The following is a 23,382-nucleotide window of genomic DNA, read 5'->3' on the forward strand; positions in this document are numbered from 1 at the left end:
GTAAGAGTAGAAGTGGAAGAGAGGAATAGAGAAGAGAGAATCAGAATGTCTGAAGTCCTGGTTACAATACAATAAATCATCTTCTATACTGAATATTCTAATTGTCACTAACCAATCTAATACAAGATACAAATCCTATAGCATTTACATACAGCCTATAAGAGTTCTTATATTACCATAGAGTGTTACATCTTAACTTCTAAAAACTACTCTTTGGACCCCTTCTGCTGAGCTAGTAGGGTCTGCTCTGACCCTTGGACCTGTTTGCAAGCAGAGGGTATTGTTTCATCAAGAGGGGATTACTTCAGTGGCCATACCATTGTTTTCTAGTTGTTCAGTAACTAAGACTTGGTATTTCAAAAGTGGCTTTCATTTCGATGTTGCCTGTAGTTTTCATATTCCCAAAATCTTTTGTCAGGCAATCATATTTCCAAGGTTTTCCTGTTTCATCCTCCCCAACAAGCCAGATTCTGCTATGCTGGATTTATAGTGCTATAACCTCTGTAGAATTTTGTTGCCTTGGGCTTAAACCATCTTCATTGAAAGAATTAATGCAAATATTACTGGCCCAGAGGCATGCCTCGAGAAATCATGAGGCTGGCTTAAAAATCAAGGCATTTTTACACAGAATACATTTGGGATTCTTTTCCTTTCACCTCCGGTTTTTGAAGCAGTATTATGCCCTGTGACACCAAATGATGGGAAACCTCTGTCAGTGTCATGAATCTGGATGAATGAGTTGATACCTTTAAAATCAGAATGTAGCTTGTAACTTTTTCTCTTTGACAGTAACATCACAGTTATTTGGTCTCTTTAAGCAATGTATGAAGCTCAGATATTGTTCTGTTTTAATGGCAGATGAATGTGCATCAATTCCCATACCAGCTGGCCAGAATGAATGGAATTCTTACTCAAACAGGAAGGGAACAGCAAACTGCATTGTGTGATAGAGATAAGCTTTGTGAGCTGTCTCTTTCGGGACTGATGGACAGGGTCTATATTTGAATCTGATTTCGTGCTTTTGATGACTGAATCATGTTCCTTCCACCACTGAGAAGAGTAAATACTCCATGGCTTAAATTCACCCCATTGAGGACCATTCAGGTGCAGAAAGTAACTTCTGCAGATTAATATTTCTGGGGGTTAGAGCCACTGGGTTCCTGTGCTTTGAAAGTCCTTCTGAAATGGGTGTATCTTTTTATTTATATAAAGCTCAAAGTACCCTCAGGTATTGACTCAATCTTAAATGCTGCTAGGCAAAGAAATTATAAATAAAATTATCAAAACATAAGTAATTGAAGACAATGTTAAGTTTGCCAATGATGCATTTGACTTGATTTCAATGTGAGTAGAATTAAATAGGTCTTTGTGTGCCTCAAACTTGAAATAAAAGCGGAGAAAAAAATCTGCAGTTAAGGGAAACTCCTTTTATTATCCATATAGCAGTGTTTCTCTCACGACCCTTTTATCAAACCAGTGAAGAGATGTTACTAGAGGCAGAACAAACAGTTCAGAAGAGGAAGAATTCTCCAGTTATCGAATAGGTTTTCCTGGGTCTTTTGCAAATGTAACATAATTGCTTCCCTGCTGTGAAGTAATGCAAAACTCAACTTGCTTTTTTTTTTTGTAAACAGGCATAGGAAAAAAATAAGCAAAAAGGCTTTACCCAGGTTAAAAAGTGTATTCTGAATATGTGAAATCATTATTGACTGTATTAAATGATAGTGACCTCAAAGACTAAACAATTAGAAAATGATGTAGATCAGCCAAACCCACCAGCCAGTTGTTCTCATTTCATGTTAATTGTTCATTTGTCACAGTGAAGTTATTAAAGAAAGGAAGCAAAATGCTTCATTTTTTATTCTTATTATGCAGTCTTATTAAATGAAGACTTTTCTCTTGTTCAGTACATTAGGGACTCATACGCCCTGTGCTGAGGGGAAGGAACTACCCCCTGTATTGTCCCAAAAAGGCTGCAAGTGATGCAAGCTTATGTACCCTGGGCATGCAGTGTGACTTTGTGGCTGCAGATTGTGTGACATGGAATAAGCCATATAACCTTTTTGTCTATGTTTTCCACTAGATGCATTTCTTCTCTACCAGAATTTTTCATATATCATGAAGAGCAGTTCCCATGGACAAGCATATGTCACCTACCATATATATTTTTGTAGAGAAACTAGAAAATTGCAGGTCTGAAATTGAATTAAGCATTTCCTCTTGTCCTTTTTCTTGAGCCGTGGCAGAAGAGCCCGATCCCCCCTGGCTGTCCCCTCCTGTCAGGGAGTTGTGCAGAGCCAGAAGGTCCCCCCTGAGCCTCCTTTGCTCCAGGCTGAGCCCCTTTCCCAGCTCCCTCAGCCCCTCCTGCTGCTCCAGCCCCTTCCCCAGCTCAGTTCCCTTCTCTGGACACGCTCCAGCCCCTCAATGCCTTTCTTGTCCGGAGGGGCCCAGAGCTGCCTCAGGATCTGAGGTGTGGCCCCAGCAGTGCCCAGCACAGGGGACAGTCACTGCCCCGGCCCTGCTGCCACCCCATGGCTGGCACAGCCCACCTGTTGATGCAAGGCAATCAGAAGCACAGATTAACCACGCAGTTACAAGCCCGTTTACTGCTGGTCAGGGTTGCCAAAGTAGCACAGAACAGCCATAGGCATTGCTGAAGCTGGATTGCTCTCTACATGAAGAGCTGAAGTGCACATTAGTAATGATGGATGTCAGTGCTTCTATGGGATCACCTGTGCTTTCTGTCAGAAAAAGTGTGTTCTCTTCATTTTGCTGCAATACTGTAAGCTGTTGCCTGATATCAAGGGGAAAAACCCTTACGACAGTATTAAAATGGTAAGATAACGAGCAGGTCTTTATTGGAAGCTTCCAGGTGCCCCCATGGTAATGGGCACACCCAACATCAGATTTCCACAATTTTTATAAGTTTCACAAATGGTCATATCTAGCAAATATTGTCCAGTTAGAAGAGCAGCTAGTTCAGTAATTTTCCCCCAGGTTCTGCCCTGAGTTGGTGCAGGGGCTTCTTTGCCCCATTTCTTGTTGTGTCTTCTCAGATTCTGGTTGGAAAACAAAATGTCCTTGTAGGTTCTCTTCTTGAAAACAAGACTAAACAGTATTTCAGGAATGTGATAGAAGATTAGCTTATTCTAAAATCTAAGAGAAAGGGTGGGAAAAATACCAGGAGGTATACAACCATGTATTAACAGTCCACAAAGCTAGAAATATATAAAAAAATGTATAAAAAGCTAAAATCTTTGGGCATCAAACCCATGGTGATATTGATTGGCTGATCCCCTTTTATACTCCCAATCAGATCTCATTCCATTTCTGATTCTGAAGAGCAGCAATGGAATTGGCTGTAGCTGGCTTAAAGCAGCAGCCCAGCAGACAGGGGGAATGACTGCGTGCTAAATGAGGGGGGACATGGGTACCTTGAGAAGAATGGTTTTTGCTTAGTGCAGCTATAATTTAAGTGGGATTCTGTGTGGGGTGAAATGCTTTACTCCCTGACCTTAGACAAGCAGTAGCTGACTGGACAGGTTGTGTAGAGGGCAAACAGTGTTTCTGGAAATTTGGGAACAAATGTGCTGCCTTTTTTATTTGTTGTATAACCTGTACCTGCAGCTGTTTCATTTTATATTATTGCTATGCTGCACTCTTGAAATTTGACCACCTAATACGTGCAAATGCACATTAATGTGTAGGCAGGTTTTGCCTAACAATTTTCCTGGAAGGGGTTGAAACTGAGGCAGAGAATTGCATTTTGAGTAGTGACAGACATCTTCTGGCATTATTATATGGGGAGAGGAGTATGTTCATGGCAAAGGGTATGAGATGTACCTCAACACAAGTGTCTAATAGATGTTCCCTGTTGTTTCCTGATTTCTGATCCTTATCTCAGTCAGCAGAGCTTGATGTGAAGCTCTGCATTTATCCACAGACCATTTTATGACTGTAGAGCAGAGCACAGAGTGATAGAGTTGTCCTAGAATAAGGGTAACTATGAAGTTCCCTTCAATGTAATGAAGTCCTTGAGCCCGATTGCAAAACCCAATGGCTTGTCATTACAGCAAAGTTCTTTGCTGCATTGTTGTCCTTCGTACAGTGTGTGAAAATGAAGGGAAATTAGAAACAGTGGGAAGACTTTCAGCTGGAGATTGTGAGCTCCTGCTGGGGTAACGTGTTATGTAATTTAGGGATGCTTTTTTCTATGGGCTCTAAAAAATGGGGGAATGGGACTGCCAGAGGATGCAGGAGGGCAGGATACAATTGAGGTAAGACTGGCTTAAGGGCATCTTTTCTATGCTCCAGAGTGGAGGTGAGATTTGAAACTTTGCTGATGCGCTTTTGCCCATCACTGTGGGGAGGTACCGCTGCTGGTTTACACGGGGACAGTTTGCCAGGAAATTTTGAGATGCTTGAGACAAAACCTGCCCTGTAGCATGTATTAGCCAGTAAGAGATCTCTTCCCCTGCGAGTTCCTGTCCTGCTGGCCAAGCCTTTGTTATGGCTGCACAACCCGGCGCATTGCTCTGTTGTCGTGAAAGCCGCAGTGCCTGAGCTGGGTTGTGAGGTTGTCCTCTTTTAAAGGTGCCTGTGCTAGTGCAGGACTGTTGGTGTCCTTAGCCTGCTGTTTGTCATTCCTGGTAGAAAAACAACCTGCAGAGTATTTTGGGTGGATGCATTCTGGTTTGTCCCAGGCAAAGTTTGCTACATGAGTTGATGCCAAAAGTAGAAACTCCTTCTGCTAATTTGGCCAATCTAATTTTAAGTGGATTGGAGTAGTCTGTGTGATGTTACTCCATTAGTGATGACACCTGGTGCAGAAATTATGAGCATCCACAGATGTGGACAGCCCAGCTAAAGCTTCAAGAGAAGAGTAAAATACTTTTCCCTTTGAATATCTGATACCAAGAGAGGTCTGTAACCAACCAGTAGCAGCTGTCTGTGACAGACCTGTGACAAAATCCAGGACACCTGGATATGAGGAAATCATGGATGTCAGGACAAGCTTGAAGACACAAATCATGACTCTTCAACCAGAAGGCATATGAAGGCAAACTTGTGGCCTATTGTTTTTAACAGGAGATCTGTGGACCTGACTCAGTTCTTAGAGCTGTTAGGATGCTTCTTACCTGGCCCTTGCTGCAGAGCATGTGAGGATGCTGTGGTTTATTAACAAGGATAGAAAAGAAAGACTTTTTTCCCCAGCTGTCCTCAGCAAGAGACCTCTGCCAGCTGGTACAGGCTGGGGTAGCCATGGCTTTTATGGAGGGTATGTGACTTGAGCTACTCTTGTGGTTTTATAAAGTCTAAAGTAGGAAACATAGAAAATCTGGTTATCTGCTTCACCAGGGCTACACTAGCTAACTAGTACACTAGGCAGAAGCTCTGGCAGGCTCTCATCCCTGCTGTTTCCTTGCTTGCACATTCCCTGACATCTCTGTGCTCTTCCAGTATGCTCCCAGCATGGTGTGGGAGACAGCTGGAGCCAGCGCTGATCCCAGGAAGAGACAGATGAATCTCTCTTCTTTGGGGAATCATTCCCTGTGGGTTTGGGTTTGGCTGTGCCACAAATCTCCCAGAGAACGGGACCTGGTGTGTTTTATTTTCTAGTGTTGCTCCAGTTTTAGGATCCAAAGGAGGTGTTTGTCTCCAGGCTGGTGTTTGGTGTGGACAATAGTAGTCACCTGCCTCGCTCTGCAGGAGTGGGGCTGCCCCAGCTGTCAGTGCCAGGCCTCAGACGCTCTGTGGTGGATGTGCACTTCCCATCCTGCCCTTTATTGAGTACTTAGTGTGCTAATGTAAGGGAGAATCACGACTCAGGCCGCTTTTTAAAAAAATAGTACTAATGCATTAGCCAAAAATAGCCCTGCTTTGTAACCAGTTCATTAAAGCAGTGCTTTAGGATACTGTATTGGACATAATGGCAATAATTCTGTGGATAATACATGTGTGTAAACAGTTCAGTGGCAGCATTTTTACCAAACAGAAGGTAGGTTTTCCTCCTAAATAGAATAGGGTTTTCACAGTGTGCTGTTTATAGCCTCTGGCAAAACAAAACACAACTCAGAATTAATGGACCCATGTCTCCAGAATTTAGCCTGTTGGTTTTGGTTTAAAAGCTGGTAGCTGCAAGCAGAAGAATAAATGGATTAGGAAGTCTAAAAATCTAAGACTGTGCTTACTGAATGTTGCTGGAAATTGTGTATTTAACACTTATTTTTAATCCAGTCTTACTTAAGTTGTCGCCTTTTACTTTCAGTAGGTCTGGATTCAGGTTCCTTGTGTACCACAGACTCCCATGACAGATCACTATTGACTGTGGGGCGTTTAGTCTTACAGGATGAGTATTCAGTCCTTTCTGAAAATTGGGCCCTCTAAAAAATATTTAATTGGTCAGTCAAGAAAAATAGTGTGACAATATAGCATCACAATTTTAGTCTTTATTCTGAATCCCCAGTCTCATTTAGGAAAACAGAAGAATTGGAAAATATGGCACCAAGGTATATACATTACTTTTATTTTTGAAACCCTAGCTGTTAATGAAAACCTCTATTCTGAAGCCAGGTGGAATTCGAACATGTAGGAGAACTTTAACATACAGACCTCAAGAGGAGATACTTTAATGTTTTGGAAATGGCTTTTTCTTCTAATGGAAAAATCTAATTTTCCCTCCAGTATTGTAGGGTGAAGATGAATCTGTCATACTGTCCTGCAGATTTACACTGGAATTAGCCAAGGGGGAATGAGCTTGCAGGCAATTAGAGCAACAGTGTGAGGCTCTGCTGTACAGCACTTGCAGGCCAGCCTGGCAGCTTTAGCAGCCCTCATTTTTAATGGGCACTTGTATCTACCAATGCTATAAAAAAGTTATGAGTCATAATGGATCTGTTGCATTGGGTTAGCCAAAATTTGGTCAAGCATTGGCAGATAAAATAAAGTACAGCTAACTAGGATTGCTAGATTACTAGCATTAGTATTTCTTTATTTTAATTTTCCATGTGGTTTCCAAACAAGGGGCGAATAAAGGGAATATACCAAAGGCCTTTGGGCTGCAGGTTTGTCCCATCTTAGCTGATAAGAAAGGAGACACTGAAAGAAACTACCTTAGAAACCACATAGAGAAGTGAAATTCCACTGAGAATCTTATGGTTTTATATTTGCTACTTCACTTCGAACACATCTGTGATATCCAGTGACTTCACAGGAGTGCCAGTGGCCAGGAAGTGTTGAGAGAAGCCAGAGAGCATCTGCACTACAGAATATTTCTCCCTCCCACAGTGACTAAATTTGACATGGGAAGACATTTAATGCGCAGAAGCCAGAAGGAGTAGCCGCGGTGTTTCCAAGTCGTGTCTGTCTCACTGCTGCAGCAGCTCCTGAAGAGCAGAAGCAGAGTGGCCCTGGACTGACTTTGCTCTTGCTGCTGAGGCATTGGCCATGGCAATGGCACAAAGGAAGAGTTCCCAGTCTCAGGGAGTGCTGGGGTGTGATGGGATTTTTAATGAGTCCTGGTTTCTGTGCGCCATTAGGTAGCACAGGAAAGCACAGCAGATCCCCACCAGCACACTCTCCCGCTGCTGAGACTGGGCTGCTTTCCTACATGCTGTTATGGAATGACAGCAGGCTAGAAATACAGGTTCACAGATCATTTAAAAAGGTCTCCTAAAAACCTGCCGATTCTGGAAGGCAGTATCTTCTCACAGCTGTTTCCCACCCCCTCTCTTTCCAGATACTGTGTGATAAACTGGAACACTCTGTGTTCTCCTGAGGCGTTTTACTGACAGCAGAGGAGCTTGTCAGGAAGAGGATTGCTCAGGTACATTGCACCAGAGTTCCTCGGATGCTGACTGGCTCCATTTTAGCTGTAATTTGATAAGTGTTCATGAATTCCATGTCTGTTTTGGCAGTATGACCTTGGAGGTAGCAGGGTGAGCAGTCTTCCTCCAGGATGAAATGCTGCAGATGGAAGAAGAAAGGGAAAATTGCAGGGAACTTGTTAATGTGGCATTTGGTGCCTCGTGTCCGAAGGCTAGCAGTTAATCCTGTTTTTCAGTGATTATCCTTTTGTGGTTATCCTTCTGTACCATCCCAAGTGAGGTGTGCATGTACATGTACAGATGTTCAGCAGCACAAGGAGGAGACAATGAAGATACTGGAGGTGCACAGCATCCATTGCCTCAGCAGGGCCAGAAATCTAGGGAGTACAGAGAGAAGCTCTGCATACTCTTATTTTCTTTTTCTATTTAGCTTGCCTCACCTTTTTCTTCTGTCCAATAAGTACTATAATTTTCCTTTTACTAAGAAAGTTTCTGTGACATTTAGATCTGGCCAGGTTTTGTGATAGACTGGGATTGCTGGCGTTATTCACACAATCTCCTTTGATAATCAATCTCAGTTTCAGGAATTTACCTTCCATCCATAAAAAGATGGTTCTTGCAAATATCCAGAGAGATCACTAAATCAGCTGGGTCAAATGGCAAATTTCTGTATGTTTTACACACAGATGGGGCTGCAGCAGAAGACTCACATCCCATCATGCTGTGGCATTTTAACAAATTCTCCTAGTCCTAGTCCTAGTCCAGACTTGGGCTTCTCATCATGTGGATAGGTTCAGTAGCCCAGTTTATTTGGTTTTCCAGCCAGCCAGTGTTCCCAGGGTTGAAGATGTTGCCCTAGCAGCCAGGTCTGGAATTTGGGCTGCCTGTTGCTAGGTTAAGTCATCTTTTCTAACCCAAAAGTACATTCAGCTCTGATATCTTTAATTTGACTTGGGTTTAATCCTAGTAGAGATGTGAGGAGGTCATACATATCTAATCATATACATAAAAGCTTTTAGATATTTTTCTTTTGAAAAAAATAAGCCTCTGATGCTTTAATTTGTTCTTTTAAACAGGAAACCATTTAAATGATGATTTTTTTACCTGGAGCTCTTGGAATGTGTGTGTATGGTAAATAATAATTGATTAAGGGCGATGAGTTAAACAAAAATCGCTGTTCCATCAAAAATTAATTCCCTAGTTTCCATTTGTGTTAAGACCCTGAAATTCCAAAGCACAGTAACTTGAGTGCTAATGTGGAAAAAAGCCAGGCTAATAGTCACCCCAAGACATACAGAGAGTGACAAAAGAGAAAGCTAGCACAGAGTTCGTGGGTGAGGGAAATTGGGATCAGTGATTCTGCTGCAGGTGTAGGGAGGAGAAGTTCCAGCATACTGGATAGTCCCAGCATTTGTCTTTCAATGTGTCACTGGTTTTGGTGGAAACACATTTAAATGGAGACCTTTGAGCTTCCAAAACCCCCACTTTGGGTGGGATATATGTCATTTCCCACCTCTGCAGTTCTCCATGGATCTGATGGCAATCAAGCCAAGTCTGGTGCATAGCCACAGGTCTGAGCAGAACCAGGTAAGGCCATGGGGGCTGTGCTCCCTGGCCCTCACTTTTCACTTTTCCAGTGGACTTCGTGGTGATCTGGTGGGGAACGTGCTGCTCTCCTGGAGTGTCAGGGTGGTTCTGTCTCGACCCTGCAGCCCTTCTATATTCAGAGGCACAATAGAGATGGCAGCTTTTTGCCTAGAGAGCAGCTGAGCAATGAAAAAATAGTTTATTGTGTATCCCCCACAGAGTTATTTCTTTTGCTTTCATAGAACAGGGCTGCTGTAATAGCATTTCTTTTGCAGGTGGAATTAGAAATACTGAAATAATTTATGGAGAACCAGGGTGTTTCCTGTCAGAATAAATATTTAATGAGAACAAGGGTTGTGGTCATTCAGAGTCACAAGAACTGATATAAAAGTACTATATGAATGTTAATTTTAATGCATAAAATATCTGCTCAAAATTAAAAATGCAGAGTGAACAGCCTCAGGGGCAAGTGTGTATTAAGTGTGTGACAGCTGTCTCTGTGGGTGATGAGAATGTAAATGTGTCTTCTTTTTTTTTTATGGCCCACACCTTTTACATTTACCCACCAGTCAGCAAGGGAACAGAGCAATCTTGAAGTGCTTGCTATCCAAAACAATTCTTGGAGGTGTGTGTTCTTTCACATTGTGTCTGGGCTGTGTTTACTCCAACCATTACTCCAAACTTAACAGTTTCTGTCTCAGATTAAACAATAATCAGATTAATGAAACACTAGGGGGTTTTTTGTGTTGGGACAAAATACAGGATTGGTGCAAAGGTGCCTGTTTGTGTACACAGACCTGTTAGTTAATGTGAATTAACTAGAGACTGTTACAATGACTTGCAACTCACAAATTATTTTCAAGTTCAAATGGTCATGATCTCAGAGTTTGCAGTTCATCTTTCCAAGGACTGGGATGTTGGGACAGGCTTGGCCTTTGTAACCAGTTCTGGAACCATTACTTGTTCCTTTAGACAACACGAGATAGGGAATAAATCCTGGTTTCATTTCCCTTACTGCTCGCAACTCTTAAATAATGGGTCTGGATTTTGCAGTTTTTAGGACGTCCCACACCCTTGGAACTTTTCATCTGAACTGTGGGGTCCCTCCCCTGGCTTGCTGGGATCTCTCCCCATTCTGCTCCTCCATCTCACCAAGAGCTTTTCTCTTCATAACCCTCTGTCAAATATCTCTGTATTTGCCTGTTTTGAGAGTTCCCTACCTGCATGAAGGTAAAGTCACTTTGAAATAGTTTCCCTGTCCAAAGGTCTAATTGAAGTACCTATTAATTTTCCAAAGTGCAGTCATTGGCCATCACATCTAATGGTTGCTTTGTAAATGTCCTCAGAGTGGGGAGAGATAATGCAATTGGGGCCTCTAAAGCCTGTGACTGACTCAGTGTGCATGGGTGTGCTCGGGGCTTTATCCACTCCATAACCTGGATGCATAAACAGACTCTCAAATCATTGCATAACAGGGGCCTTGCCTGCAATTTAGAATAAAGGTCTCTCAGCACAGCCACTAATGCATTTCGAGAACTTGAATGACCTCTGTTCGCGTCGTTTTTTAATTTCTAAAATGGAAATAGTACTGTTTTGCCAAGGTAACATTTATGGGGTAAAACTTTTCATTAAATGCTTTGCAATTCATGGGTTAAACAATTTGGGGGCAAAGATATTTAAATTGTTATTGAATTTAAAAAATCTCAGGTCTTTTGCATGAAAGATCTGCATGTGTTTAAAACTAAGGGAGCTGACATACTACGTTAAAACAGTAGTTACAGACTTAGCTCACAGCAGACTGCTGAGGACAAAAGTTGCTGTTATTTCTCTGTTTAGGTCTCCCTTCGTATGGTTGTGTTTAGATAAGAGCTGTAATACAATCTGTTCTCTTTCATTGTTTGGTTTCTGCAGGCACAGGCTTGCTGCAGGAAGTGGTATATCTAGTGAGTCAGGGAGCTGATCCAGATGAGATTGGACTAATGAATATAGATGAGCAACTTCCAGTCCTAGAGTACCCTCAGCCCGGTCTGGACATCATCAAGGTACAATTTATTGCAAAGAAAGTCTTCCAGCATTTGGGTATCTTTTTGCTTGTTTCCATGTTTATCACTTCATTTCATCCTGTGTCCCTCTCCTTTTCATCGCCAGACTTGTTCAGAATGTTGCAGTGATTCGGAGTGTTATTGGCTTATTTTAAATTGCTTTTTTTAAGCTTTATTGTATTCTGTTTAGTACATTAAATGTTTCTCCATGTCCTAAATATCTTGGCAGTGGGTTTTCTGAATCAAGGTTCCTGGCCTCTCTTGCTTACGTAAACAGGAGCTGGCCAAATGAGGCAAATTTGCTTTGATTCCTTCCCTGAATTTGTGAAAGAGGAAGTACAAATGTAGATATCCATGGATCTGTGTTCCCACTGCTCCAAATTTACACATCTCAATCTTCAGATCCACAGATCCTGGTTCTCTATAGACTCTGTGGGTGTAGTTTGAGGGGTTTGGAATATCCTGCATGAAATCCCACGCTCTTAAGAGTCCCTTGAGGTCCAGCTGCATGGCACATAAGTGTGATCTTGTCCTTGCTGCAACCACTTCTGACAGAGGCACATCTTGGAATTATTAGGCCAACTGTGCAGGGCCATCCTGTAACAGCTGCAGTGCTGCTTGAACTGAGCAAGCTAAGGCTGGCAGGGATAGAATTAAGCTGTGTGTGGTCAATGACAACTGCAGCCTCAGCCTACTTTAGGCTGAGAGTATTTAGAGGTCAGAGATTGCTCATTTTCGTCTGTGATGCCTAATCCAGCAAGACCTCAGTGCTACCCTGATGCAAAAAAGTGGTGGCAATAGTAAGAGGTTTAGTTTGAGATTACACATTCTTCCCTATGCCATGTGCTAGGAGCCTGATTCAGTATGGATTTATTCAGTTTTTAATAGCAGACCATGATTTGTGTCGTAAGACAATTTTGTCTCCAATTACAGAAAAAATATTGTTTGAAGGACGTTCACACACTCAGACAAACCTTTGGGCATAATTCTGAGAGTAAAATTTGGAAAAAGGGGGTGGTGTTTTCAGAGCTTCTAATATTTTTTAAGGATTTTTAGTGGAGGCATCACTGCAGATAAAGTTAGTTTGATATTAAAAATCGTTGGCTGTTATATTCTCTTTCTGAGAAGGTCCTACAAATGGAAGTACTTTGAAAACAAAAGGGATAAAAATCCAAAATGATAAAACCCCCAACATATTATCCAACCTTTTGATATTTAAAAACTAGATGTAACTCCCTGACCTGATTTCTACCTGCAAGCTCCTGTTAATTCGGGAAGAGAATTTGTGAATGGAAGTCCCTGTAGTAAAGGGCTTCAAGGGTGATAGTTCAGGACAGCTCAGGATGTGCCTGAAGCAGTGCTCAATAGGAAACGATTCCCTCTGCTTTGTTTTAGGAACTGACGTCCCCTCGCCTCATCAAAAGCCACCTGCCCTATCGGTTTTTGCCTTCGGACCTCCACAACGGCAACTCAAAGGTGAAAATGAGCTCGTGTTTGTTCTAACTCTACTGGCAGCAGTTGTGTGAGTGCTTTGGGATGAGGAAAAAGCTTTCAACAAGATGATTTTCCCCCCATCACAGGTAATATACATGGCTCGAAACCCCAAAGACCTGGTGGTGTCTTATTACCAGTTCCACCGCTCCCTAAGGACCATGAGCTACAGAGGAACGTTTCAGGAGTTCTGCAGAAGGTTTATGAATGACAAGTGTAAGGAGCTGTTCTCTCTGCACACATTTATTTTCATCTCTGCATTCCTTCTGCAAGTACAGAAGTGAACTTGATAAAGGTGCATTTGTTTTGCATATACAGCAAGGAGGTTGCTGCAGATAGTGCTGCGGGGATTTAGATTTGTCCATGCAAACTATGAGCCATGCTTTTTGTAAATATTTGCCTTACAGTATTTGAGCCCATGGGTTCAGCAGTTTTCCACCTGAACCAGAGCAGAACTCCAGTCTGCTCTTCTAAAATTCAGTTTGCAGGCTGCCAGGTACCTTATAAAAAGTGGTGAATACTCCCAGCATCATTTGATTTCAGTTATTCCTCACTGTCAGCTACTCCTCAAGAGTGTTTCTGGTCCTCAGGTTTGGGGTTGTTTTCCTGGTAATTCCTTTAATATTTAAATTTCAGCCAAAAGCTCAAGGTTCATCCCTTGCACGTTGACACAAAGTTCTCTAGTTTGCATGGAGTGTACCAGGGAGCTCAAGTGAGACCCCGTGAGAAGGCAGCTGCAGGCTGCTGCTGCCTGAAAAATGCAGCTCTGTGAGGAGAATGCAATCACCTGCTTTGCAGGAGCTCACCAGCTGCTCAGCCAGCTGCTCCTTCATGACACACCCACCATGCTCCCACTCAGGCTGCAGTGCCTGGCGTAGCTCTCCTGCACCAGCTGATAGGGAGGGCAAGCCCCGTGTTCTCACATAACTGACTGCCCCTGGGCTTTTTGCCAAGGGATTGCCACACTCTCTAGCTTAGGAAGAGGAAAAAATTCCTACTGCCTTTTATTTCTCTACAAAATCTCCTCTGATACCTTAATGTGACACTAAGAATTCACCAGGTACCTTGAGCTCTGAGAGCAGGATCTCCTCCAGATCCAGAGCAGCAAACCTGGAATTTAGGGGACCTGATACTGAAGGAGCTGTAATGCCAAAGGGAAGAAAAAGGTAAAGCCTACCAATGGAGGTTATTTAACAGGCCTTAAAAACCTTTGCTGCTCCTTATCCTGCAAGCTTGAGCAGGATTAATGCTCTCCTCCCATTCCAGCCTACCTTCAGTTTTCCATTTGCATTCTCTGAGAATGGAATGAAGGTTGGGTGCTCTTTTCCATGTAAGTATCCCAAGAGTTATTTGTGTCTTTATCTTGTAGCAGCTACCTGGCTTTATCACAACCTCCCAGAGCCCATATGTTCTGTGGCCGTAATTGTGCAAATGGGATCCTTATAATACAGTAAATTTAGCATTCAGCTGAATGTTTGCACCTCATGGAAGCAATACAGCAGAATCCTGGTAACTCAAACATGTACAGTGGACAAAGAGATCAGTTTCGTAGGAAAATAATTTTTATCAACTGACCAATTTTCAATTTTTTTAAGGGAAAGATTCCATTTTTGCTATTCTCATTCCACAGACCCCTTAAGAAATGGATTCATGAAGGTAACACATCGGTGTTCCAGTTACCAGAATCAAACAATCCTTTTTCAAAGAGAAAAGGTGGCTTCAAAATACCCTAAAAAGCTTTTTTTAAAAAAATTTTCTACAGCTGCTTTGCTGAAAGGATAAAATTTGACAAAAAAATATTGGGAAAAAATTGGAAATCATCTTACCATATTTGTTTAGCTTCTGCCTTGATTATGTGAGTACTTTGTGGGTATTAGTCACTGGTAACAGAGAAATATGCAAAATGCATTTCTCATGGGGTTGTCTTCTAATATTGGCAACAAAAGAGATTCTTGAGGTTGTAAGTAACAAGTACCAGTGGCTGAACCTCTGGTAGAGACACACAAATTGACTGAGATCAGTGCAAATGTGGACTTAATCAGAGAAGTGGAAAACAAACAAGTAAAGTTTTGGGGGGAGGGTTAGGTCTTCCATCGCATGGGTCAAAATGAGATACTGTTCTCCTGGGGCTATGAGCTGCTCCAGTTATTTCATTTTTTTTTCTTTTTTTTCCTTTTTGATAATGGCTTAATAACAGAAATGTTCATTTTCCTCATGCCAATCATAATGTCTTTGTAGTAGGATATGGTTCGTGGTTTGAACACGTGCAAGAGTTTTGGGAACACCACATGGATGCCAATGTACTTTTTCTCAAGTATGAAGATATGCATAAGGTAGGTTAGATGTAGCAAAATGGTGCTTTAATCTCATTTAGCATCCTAGTTTTTCAAATACATGAAGCACAAAATTACATTTTTGTGTCCGTATTTGGGCTCCCTAATGCCTGATAGCATTTTTAAAGCACTGGCTTTAAAAATTCAGTCGCTTCTATGGACTTTAAGCACTTTCATATACATAGCAATTTACTGGGGAGTCTGCCTGCATCCATAGGCACTGAACTACTTGCAGAGAAGGCAGCAATGTGAAACTGTTCAGTACTTGCTACACTCAGCCTTGGACATTCATTTAAAAAAAAAGTCTTGCTGTATGTGCTGTTCCAATGAGGAAAAAAAGTATATAATCAATATTTTTTCCTATGCATTTGGCATTTATAATGATTATTTGGTTGCTCTTGCTGCTTTCTGTGAAACAAGTTTGAGAACAATGAGGGTATGATCATGTAGGTGGATATAATTATTGGGTCCTTACTGTATGCTGGCTAATAAATCCACTTTAGTCAGAAATCTGGTGAAAATGGTATGTATTTCTTATTGCAGTAATGCATGTTTGAGAGCTAATGAAAATACTTCGAAATGTTTATTTGTCTGGAAAACTAATGCAAACATAGGAAAAACCCAGCTCCTCTTTCTAAAAAGACAAAATCAGGACAAGACTCAATAAAAATCTGGGTAAATTATAATTCCAGCTTTACTGAGCCTTCTAATGGAGTGGGGTTCTAAAAGAAGGTGTAATACAATCAGAGTTAGTAAAGTTTAGTCGAAATTATTTCAAACCCAGGGTTTTGAATAATTAATGTATTGCTAGCTGTGCTCAGCAGCTGGTGGCATCACAGCATCCTTCTGCTTCCTGATAAATATTACTATTTTGTTCTTGCAACTCATACTGAGGAACCTTGGACTTCCAGAGATGTAAATTAATGGTTATTTTCAGAGGCCACCTCACCAGCTTCTTTCCATCCACATGAATGCAGTCCCAGAACCTGACAGCGGAAGAAGGGCTCTCCTAATGGTTTTAGTTGCTTATTTGACTAAGGTGAAAATCAAAGTAATTTTTAAATCCTCTGAAATGCACTGGTATTCCAAAGGGATCAGTTAAGGGTGGGGTGTTCTCTGAAGTGGGAAGCATCACAGTTACTTTTCAGCTGTTCCCTGTTCCAACATCTGAACATCATGGCCATGTTCTCTGCAAACCTGTCTTACTCTAATTGCTCGGAATGTGTTTCTTTTCAGCAATTTGGAAGGTGGCAAAACTTCGAGGCAGTGGTGTTTCTGCAACTTCTGCACTTGTATTTTTCACACTCCCTGGCATATAGCTTACTTTGAAATATTTAAACTCATTAAAAATGTAATTTTAAACATTGTGAAATAACCTGGGTTTTAAATGCTCTCTTACAGGACCTAGCAACAATGGTTGAGCAGCTGGTGAGGTTCTTAGGAGTTTCTTATGACAAAGCACAGTTGGAATCCATGGTGGAACACTGCCATCAACTCATTGATCAGTGCTGTAATGCAGAGGCTCTTCCTGTTGGCAGGGGTATGTTTAAATCCCACAGCAAAACTCTTCTTGGAGAAGTTGCAAGAAGCAGATTAGTGACCTCTAGGGTGTGTTAGATGTTGGCAAAATATTGCCATGTAAAGGATGGGAGGGAACTGACTGTTGGTGCAATTTGGGGGCTGGGTTCTTTTGAAATCAAGTTAGGTAGAAGTGATAGGAAAGGATGGAAGAATCCAAGATTAACAGTGTAATTTCAGACCACTCTGTCAGAGGGTCTTTGTCTTGCCTCGGTGGATTCAGCTCTTCGTGCTGAGAACTCTGCACTGCTCCTTCTGACCTTTGGCATGCCAAAGCCCGTACCATCTCATACAGTTTATCCTGGCCTGAGCCCTTGGGTTGAAGTATATCAGATTTTCTAGAATAGCAGATATTTCTAATGTGTAAAATTACAAGGAACCACAGCTTCTCTTATGAGCCTTTTATTTTCGTTACCTACCTCAGCTGTGTAAAATGTCTTTATCTTCCAGATGTTTATTCTGGTGAGATCTTTCTCTAGGAACCTGGAGCTGCCATTTGATCTGTTGATCCATCTGTCCTTTGATAAGAAATCAAGTCCTTTCAGTAGTCTTTGAGAAGTGTAAGAGTGAACTTAGGCTCCCTCAAATTATTTTCTGTGGGCTGTTTTACAGCACTTTTAGAAATGAGAGAACCAGGTCAAGATGATCAGTTCCTATGTTACCCCAACATATGCCTTATCCAAACATAAAATCACTTCATACACTAATTGAATCCAGTTTTATTTGGAACTTTTCCTTGTTTTCCACCCATAGTCCTCTTAGCACTTTATGATACAGCATCATACATGAAGCACATGTTTATCATGACTGCAAAGTCTCTCAGAGGAATCAGTTTGCCGGTTATTGTCCCTTTTTCAGGGATTATGAGAGGAATACTTTGCTCTTAGATATCTGTGTGTAGCAGCCCTTTCCATACTACCATTTTCAGCCAGCCTTCATGTGATCTGCAAATTATACCAACTGTAATATTTATAATTGTTTTCAAATCTCTGATGAAAATACCAGATATCATGAGACCCTCTTGACTACTAGTTCTGTGTCAGCTAGTTATTTATTCAATTATCCCACATTTGGTTGGGACATCCCAAAGTCCTTGGATAAGGTGCTTGTGTGGGTACAAGGCTTTACAAACAGCGGGGTTGTGTTCTCCTTGGTGGCCCACACGTAGCCTCTTATTTCTACTGGCTACAAATGTGTCAAAAGGAAGCCTTCATGTTGTAATAGAGAAGGAAGGGAGCTACAGCACTTAATGTGATATTTTGTCATTTGTTCGCTGTGTGCTTTTCAGTATAAATATCCTTATTTTGAATTTCTTTTCTTTGCTGTCTTTGGCTTTTACAATATTTTGTTTCTCCAGAATGTAGCTTCATTAGCAGTGCTTTGTTCCTTCTCTGTTCGTTTCTGTGACAAAGAATGGTGGCAATGACATGACAGCTGATTGTAATTTGTTTCAAATATTTTTAATTTGTCATTAGTTACATTTACTTTATTATTTTGCTTTATTTTAGTTCTTCATTTTTTTTTTCTTTTAGCACATTGATCTTTACTCTGAAGATAACCCTGAACTGCTGTGAAAGCAGAACAATGATTAGATATGTTACTTGTATTTGACTCTAATCACATCATAATTTACGCAGTTGCATGATTCAAATCATAAACCAGGTGGGTGACTTTTTGACAAGCTATCAATTCATATGGTAAAAAAGAAAACAATTGTTACAAATAATCCCCTGTGTATGTATGTCATTTGTAAAACTTGTCATTTGTCCATACATGTTGTTAGGGAGACTCAGACATAACAGGCTTTTCTTTACAGAGGAAGAAAACATTTTATTATCATTATTGAATGGGAAATACAGGGTTCTGTGTTTCATGCTGTATTTTTTGCAGTTGTAGTTGCCAGAGCAAAATTTCAGTTAGTATCAGATGTTTATGATTGTAAGCACTTTCTTAATTTATTTTTTAAAAAATACATGAGAAATTTGGTGAAAACAATATATGGGATTTTCAATGTCAGGTTATTCTGGTCTTTGGATCCTGAGAAGAAACCAGGATACTTTCATACCTTCAGGAGTTACAGAAAAGCCCTGATTTCATAAAATGTCCCTTGCCACACATGCTATACCATCATGTTAATAAGTAATATGTAGATGCTTCAGACAGTTTTGTCTTTGGTCTCAATTATAAAGTTGCTGCATAAAAGCAATGGTAATTGAATTAAATGGGTATTCTTATGCATCAAATGCATAATTAAGCTCCCTGCATGTAGCTTTGTTCTTGCTGTTATGATTGAACTCTGGTAGCACAGTCCCAATTCTCCTTTCAGTCTGGATTTTGTCTCTATCTCCAGCATAAATGAGAAGATAATTGGGCCTCCCAGTCCAGTTATTCCATGGGGCTTATTTAGCCATAAGTAACCCTGGCTGACTTTGAGTTAAATACATTTTGGGCTGCTTTGAAACAGTTGTTAAGGGGGCTGCTGTTCTTGGCTGGTAGGTTCAGCAGGGTCACCAGCTTATGTTACTGATTGGGTCCCATAGAATGCTTCCTATGAGGAATATGTCCAGTGTCCATATTGCATCCCCCAAAAGCTTCCTATTCCTTGTGTTCAAAATTAAAATGTCAGTGGCACAAGTTGAGTGCATGGCACTTGTTCTCTTTCATAGATAGAAACTTGTATTTAACAAACAAATCTCCCCATGTTGAGAAATGGAAGTTCATCTCTTGGACTTATCTCTAGACACAAAAGAATAGAAATTAGCAATGAAAATATTACACTTCAGTAGTCAGTTTTATACCCCACATTCCATGTACCTTTTGGATAGTTCCCTAACAAGTGGGTGCTGTAGACACCGTACTTTTGGAATGTGTTGTTAGCTCTTGGAATTATTAAACAGCCATAGTTTGCACTGAAAGCAGAAATCCACCTTTAAGTGAACACCCAGCCCAAAATCTGTGTTCATTTCTGATTAAGGCCAGAGTAAAGTCTCATACAAATCTGAATTCTTCCTGTGTAACACTGGGCTGGTGCAGCTGAAGAGGTGTATGGTCCATATTTTAGGCTTTGCAAGGGTTGTTCCAGAGTTTTGGGTGACACAGTGAACACCCTTAGGTCTCATTAAGCTTTCAGTGAAAGCCCAGACTGATCAGAATCTCACAGCTGATACTTGGTGCCCTGTACAACTAGACTGTAGGTATTTGGTGTCCTGTTACATGCACTCTCTGACTTGTGTTCTTTTCTGTGTTTCAGGACGAGTTGGGCTGTGGAAAGACATCTTCACTGTTTCAATGAATGAGAAATTTGATTTAGTTTATAAACAGAAGATGGGAAAATGTGACCTCACATTCGATTTTTATTTATAAAAAATGCATGCATATGATATCCAGATATAGCTAGAAGTGCTTTATGCATTCATTTATTACCTGCTGGACAAACTACTGTAGCTATTATGTGTAATAAGATTTAAAGAAAGAAAAACAATCCAAGTAAACCTTATCAGATGCAATTATCTTTGATCCTGAACAGCTGTTTATCTTCTAGTATTTAAGTCCTTTGTCCCCATGCAAGAACTTCCCAGACAATACTAGAACATTCAGCTGTTATGGAATGTATTATATACGTATAAGGTATGTATCATATATGCAACTAGAATGTACACCTTTTCAGCCCCACATTGATTATTTAATGTGTTTTATAAAAGCTTGTCACTAGAACCTAAATAAACATCCGTAAACCAAATAAAAATTTATTTCTGAGGGAAACAAGTAACAGGCCAAAACAGTATGCTAGAATGATCTCAGGGGTTAATCGTCACATTTATTTTTATAGCAGGTATAACCAAGTATAAATACATCCCATTCCAAAATAAGAACTGATCCCAGTGGGGTTCACATTAGGTTCTGCACACCCTTATCTGTGTGATTTGAGTAGGTTCTGTGCACTGACACACTCTGCGAGACAGGGCTTGTTCTGATTTACAGCTGTGATTCTCAGCCTGATCCCAAATCCCACCCATGCCTTTATGGAGACAGCCCCTGATGGAGGCAGTTCAGCTCCATGCCCAGGGTCAGCAAACAGAAGATTCTTAAGCCCTCAGCTCTAGGTCACTCCCTCAAAATGGGGCTTAAAAGCCAGGAATCTGGTGTGGGGACTCTCCTGAGGAATCAGTCTCCAGCCCCTATCACTTTGCTGTGTGGATGTTCTTCTCCCTTTAGGGGCAGCCAGAGAAGTTAAGGTGCTGGATCAGCTCCAGTCCCACCAAAAGGTGAGGGCACTTAGCATTGTTTATGGGTTGTTCTCCTGGGCTCCACCAGACCTAAGGGCAAGATCTGTGCCAGTGTAAAGCAGGCAAAGGGAACGGCAGCATCTGAGGAAGAGAGTTGATGGATATGCCAGCAGGTGGGAGTATTGCACAAATATCCATGCACATTAAGTTCCAGGAATTATTAGCCATGACTGATCTGGATTATAATCAGGATTCAAGTTTATTTCTCTTCTCTTTTTTTACTTTCTACACAAACAGCCTGAAGCAGGCTACTATCACTACAGAACTCTCCCAAATTATTTTATTGTTCCATTATGACATCTATGCTTTTTAGGTTCTCAACTGCAGGAGGCCCATTTTTGATAGTCAAATGTTCAGGCTCACCAAAAACTGTGAGGAAGGACTAGTTTTTAGTGTTTCAGTTCTGTTGGAAAACTGTCAGTTCAGCACTGGCAAGTGGTGTAGCATGATGTGGCTTGACAGCACTTTTCCTTGTATATTTGTGAGTGAAAATGCTTTCAGTGAAATTTTATTTCTATTTTTATATTTTTAGTACTGTATGAATATTAAGCACTACACATTATACTTCTGTGCTTGCTTGCTTACTGAATAAAAGACGTGTTCTGTGCATTGTGGCTGCTCATTTTCTAGACCTCCCACTCAGGCTGGGTGGTCTTTGCAGACAAACTACAACAAACTGCAGGAACACGGGAGAAGGAGAATTCCCTCTCGCTACAGAGGAAGACAAAATTTCCCCACAGTTCCTGCAGATTTGAGTCAGAAGAAAATTTCATTAGCACCAAAAATCTACTTTAATAACTTAATCCCAAAGGTGTACAAGCAATACAACCTTACTGAGTGCCTAACATTTGTGAAGGCACCAGGGAATGCTGCTCTGGTCCCCAGAGCTGCTTTTCTTTGCTGTAGCCAATGCCCAAAAGCCAGCAATGTCCCACAGCCCCATTTCTAACAGCCAGGTCCATCCATATGCCATTGCCTGTGCAGAGGGCGACCAGCTGCCACATCAGCTGTGCTGGAATTCTACCTTTGGATCTCTGGTATTTGAAAGCATTTGAGTTTTTTTATAAAAATCCAGAGGTAGTAAGCTCCTTTCTCTTTTCGACGACTTGAACTTTCAGGACTCAGCCAAATGTTACCAAGATTCTGCACAAGCACAGACACCCCCTGGCCCAGATTGTCTGTGGAGAGAATGCCTCATTGGTACCAAAGCACTGCAAATTAAGAACAACAAGACCAGAAAACCAAGAGAATTTCTTTTTTTCTCCCCTCAACATTCCAATTTGGTGAGCTGCTTCTGCTGAGGAAACGGCTGCCAAGTTTGTGCCCTGTCCAGGTTTGTTGGAGTCATGAAGGTTCAAGTGTTCCTTGCAGTGAAGTTGGGCAGGAAAGGGGAAAAACAAGAAAGCTGAGGAATAACCAGTAAAGGTTCTCAGCACTTTTGTATAAGCCTCACAACACGGCACCAATAGTTCTGGCAATAATTACATGTAAAGGCTTGAGTCACCATCATAATTGTCTTGTGGTGGTAAACCATCCACTTTTGCCTGGGCTATAAATACCACCACTTAGTAGCTACCAGCAAAGGTTTAAAGAGAGGATTAAGGAACCGCTTTTGTTGCTTCAGTCAAAAGAAAAACATTAAACAAAGATTCAACTGAATCAAATAATATTAACAAAAAAAAAAAATCCCAAACCCAGTGATCACACCTGTGGGAAGGGCACAGTACAGCAATGATGATGTGTAATCTCACTATGTAGTCCATTTGATTTCTCTACTGCAGGATCTGTAGACTGGTGTCCTCTAGTGTTTGAATCATAAAACATGTGCAGATGAGTATTTTCTGCTACCTGTCACACTGTGTATCATGCAGAACAGAAATGCACCCAATGATCAGCTTCATTCTGGCAATGGAAAGAGAATCAGCAAAAATGAGCATCTTTTTAAAAATAGAACATACCTGGATTTCAGCTTAATGAGGTTTAGACCTCTAGTGCCAAGTCATACTCCAATACAAACTGTTGTTTTAGCTTCAGACAGTGGCAAGAAAGTCAAGAAAACTGATGCCACTCCAGTCTGGTCTATCAGCTTAAAAACCACCCCTCTTAAAGATGGGAGAGTGATGGCAAATTCTTCAGGCAGCCTGGAACAACACCTCCTTACAACTCTCAGGCTTGATCACATTTAGGTGCATGTAACATCCCATATCCTTCTGAAAGCATCTGAGCTGTGTGGTCTTTA

General features: G+C 41.2%; 1 protein-coding gene across 2 annotated transcripts in view; it reads left to right on the top strand.

Moving 5' to 3' along the window:
• SULT4A1 (sulfotransferase family 4A member 1) overlaps positions 1 to 21,750 on the top strand; it is a 27,523-nt gene extending 5,773 nt beyond the window's left edge. The window contains exons 2-8 of one of the 2 annotated variants that reach the window (XR_006020077.1): positions 11,325 to 11,455; positions 12,851 to 12,931; positions 13,036 to 13,162; positions 15,185 to 15,279; positions 16,681 to 16,819; positions 18,390 to 18,519; positions 20,108 to 20,184. Coding sequence is in view for 1 of the 2 variants with exons in the window: in XM_042050954.1 (XP_041906888.1) it covers positions 11,325 to 11,455; positions 12,851 to 12,931; positions 13,036 to 13,162; positions 15,185 to 15,279; positions 16,681 to 16,819; positions 20,108 to 20,220 (686 nt within the window). In the remaining variant the exon portion in view is untranslated. Of the gene's footprint in view, positions 1 to 11,324; positions 11,456 to 12,850; positions 12,932 to 13,035; positions 13,163 to 15,184; positions 15,280 to 16,680; positions 16,820 to 18,389; positions 18,520 to 20,107 lie in introns of both variants that reach the window. The other variant, XM_042050954.1, reaches the window with a different exon arrangement.
• Positions 21,751 to 23,382: the final 1,632 nt, after the last annotated feature.

The sequence above is a fragment of the Corvus kubaryi genome, unplaced genomic scaffold (assembly GCF_017639235.1).
Source record: "Corvus kubaryi isolate FWS band 111438036 unplaced genomic scaffold, C.kubaryi_AGA036_p1.0 74, whole genome shotgun sequence".
Lineage (NCBI taxonomy): Eukaryota > Metazoa > Chordata > Aves > Passeriformes > Corvidae > Corvus > Corvus kubaryi.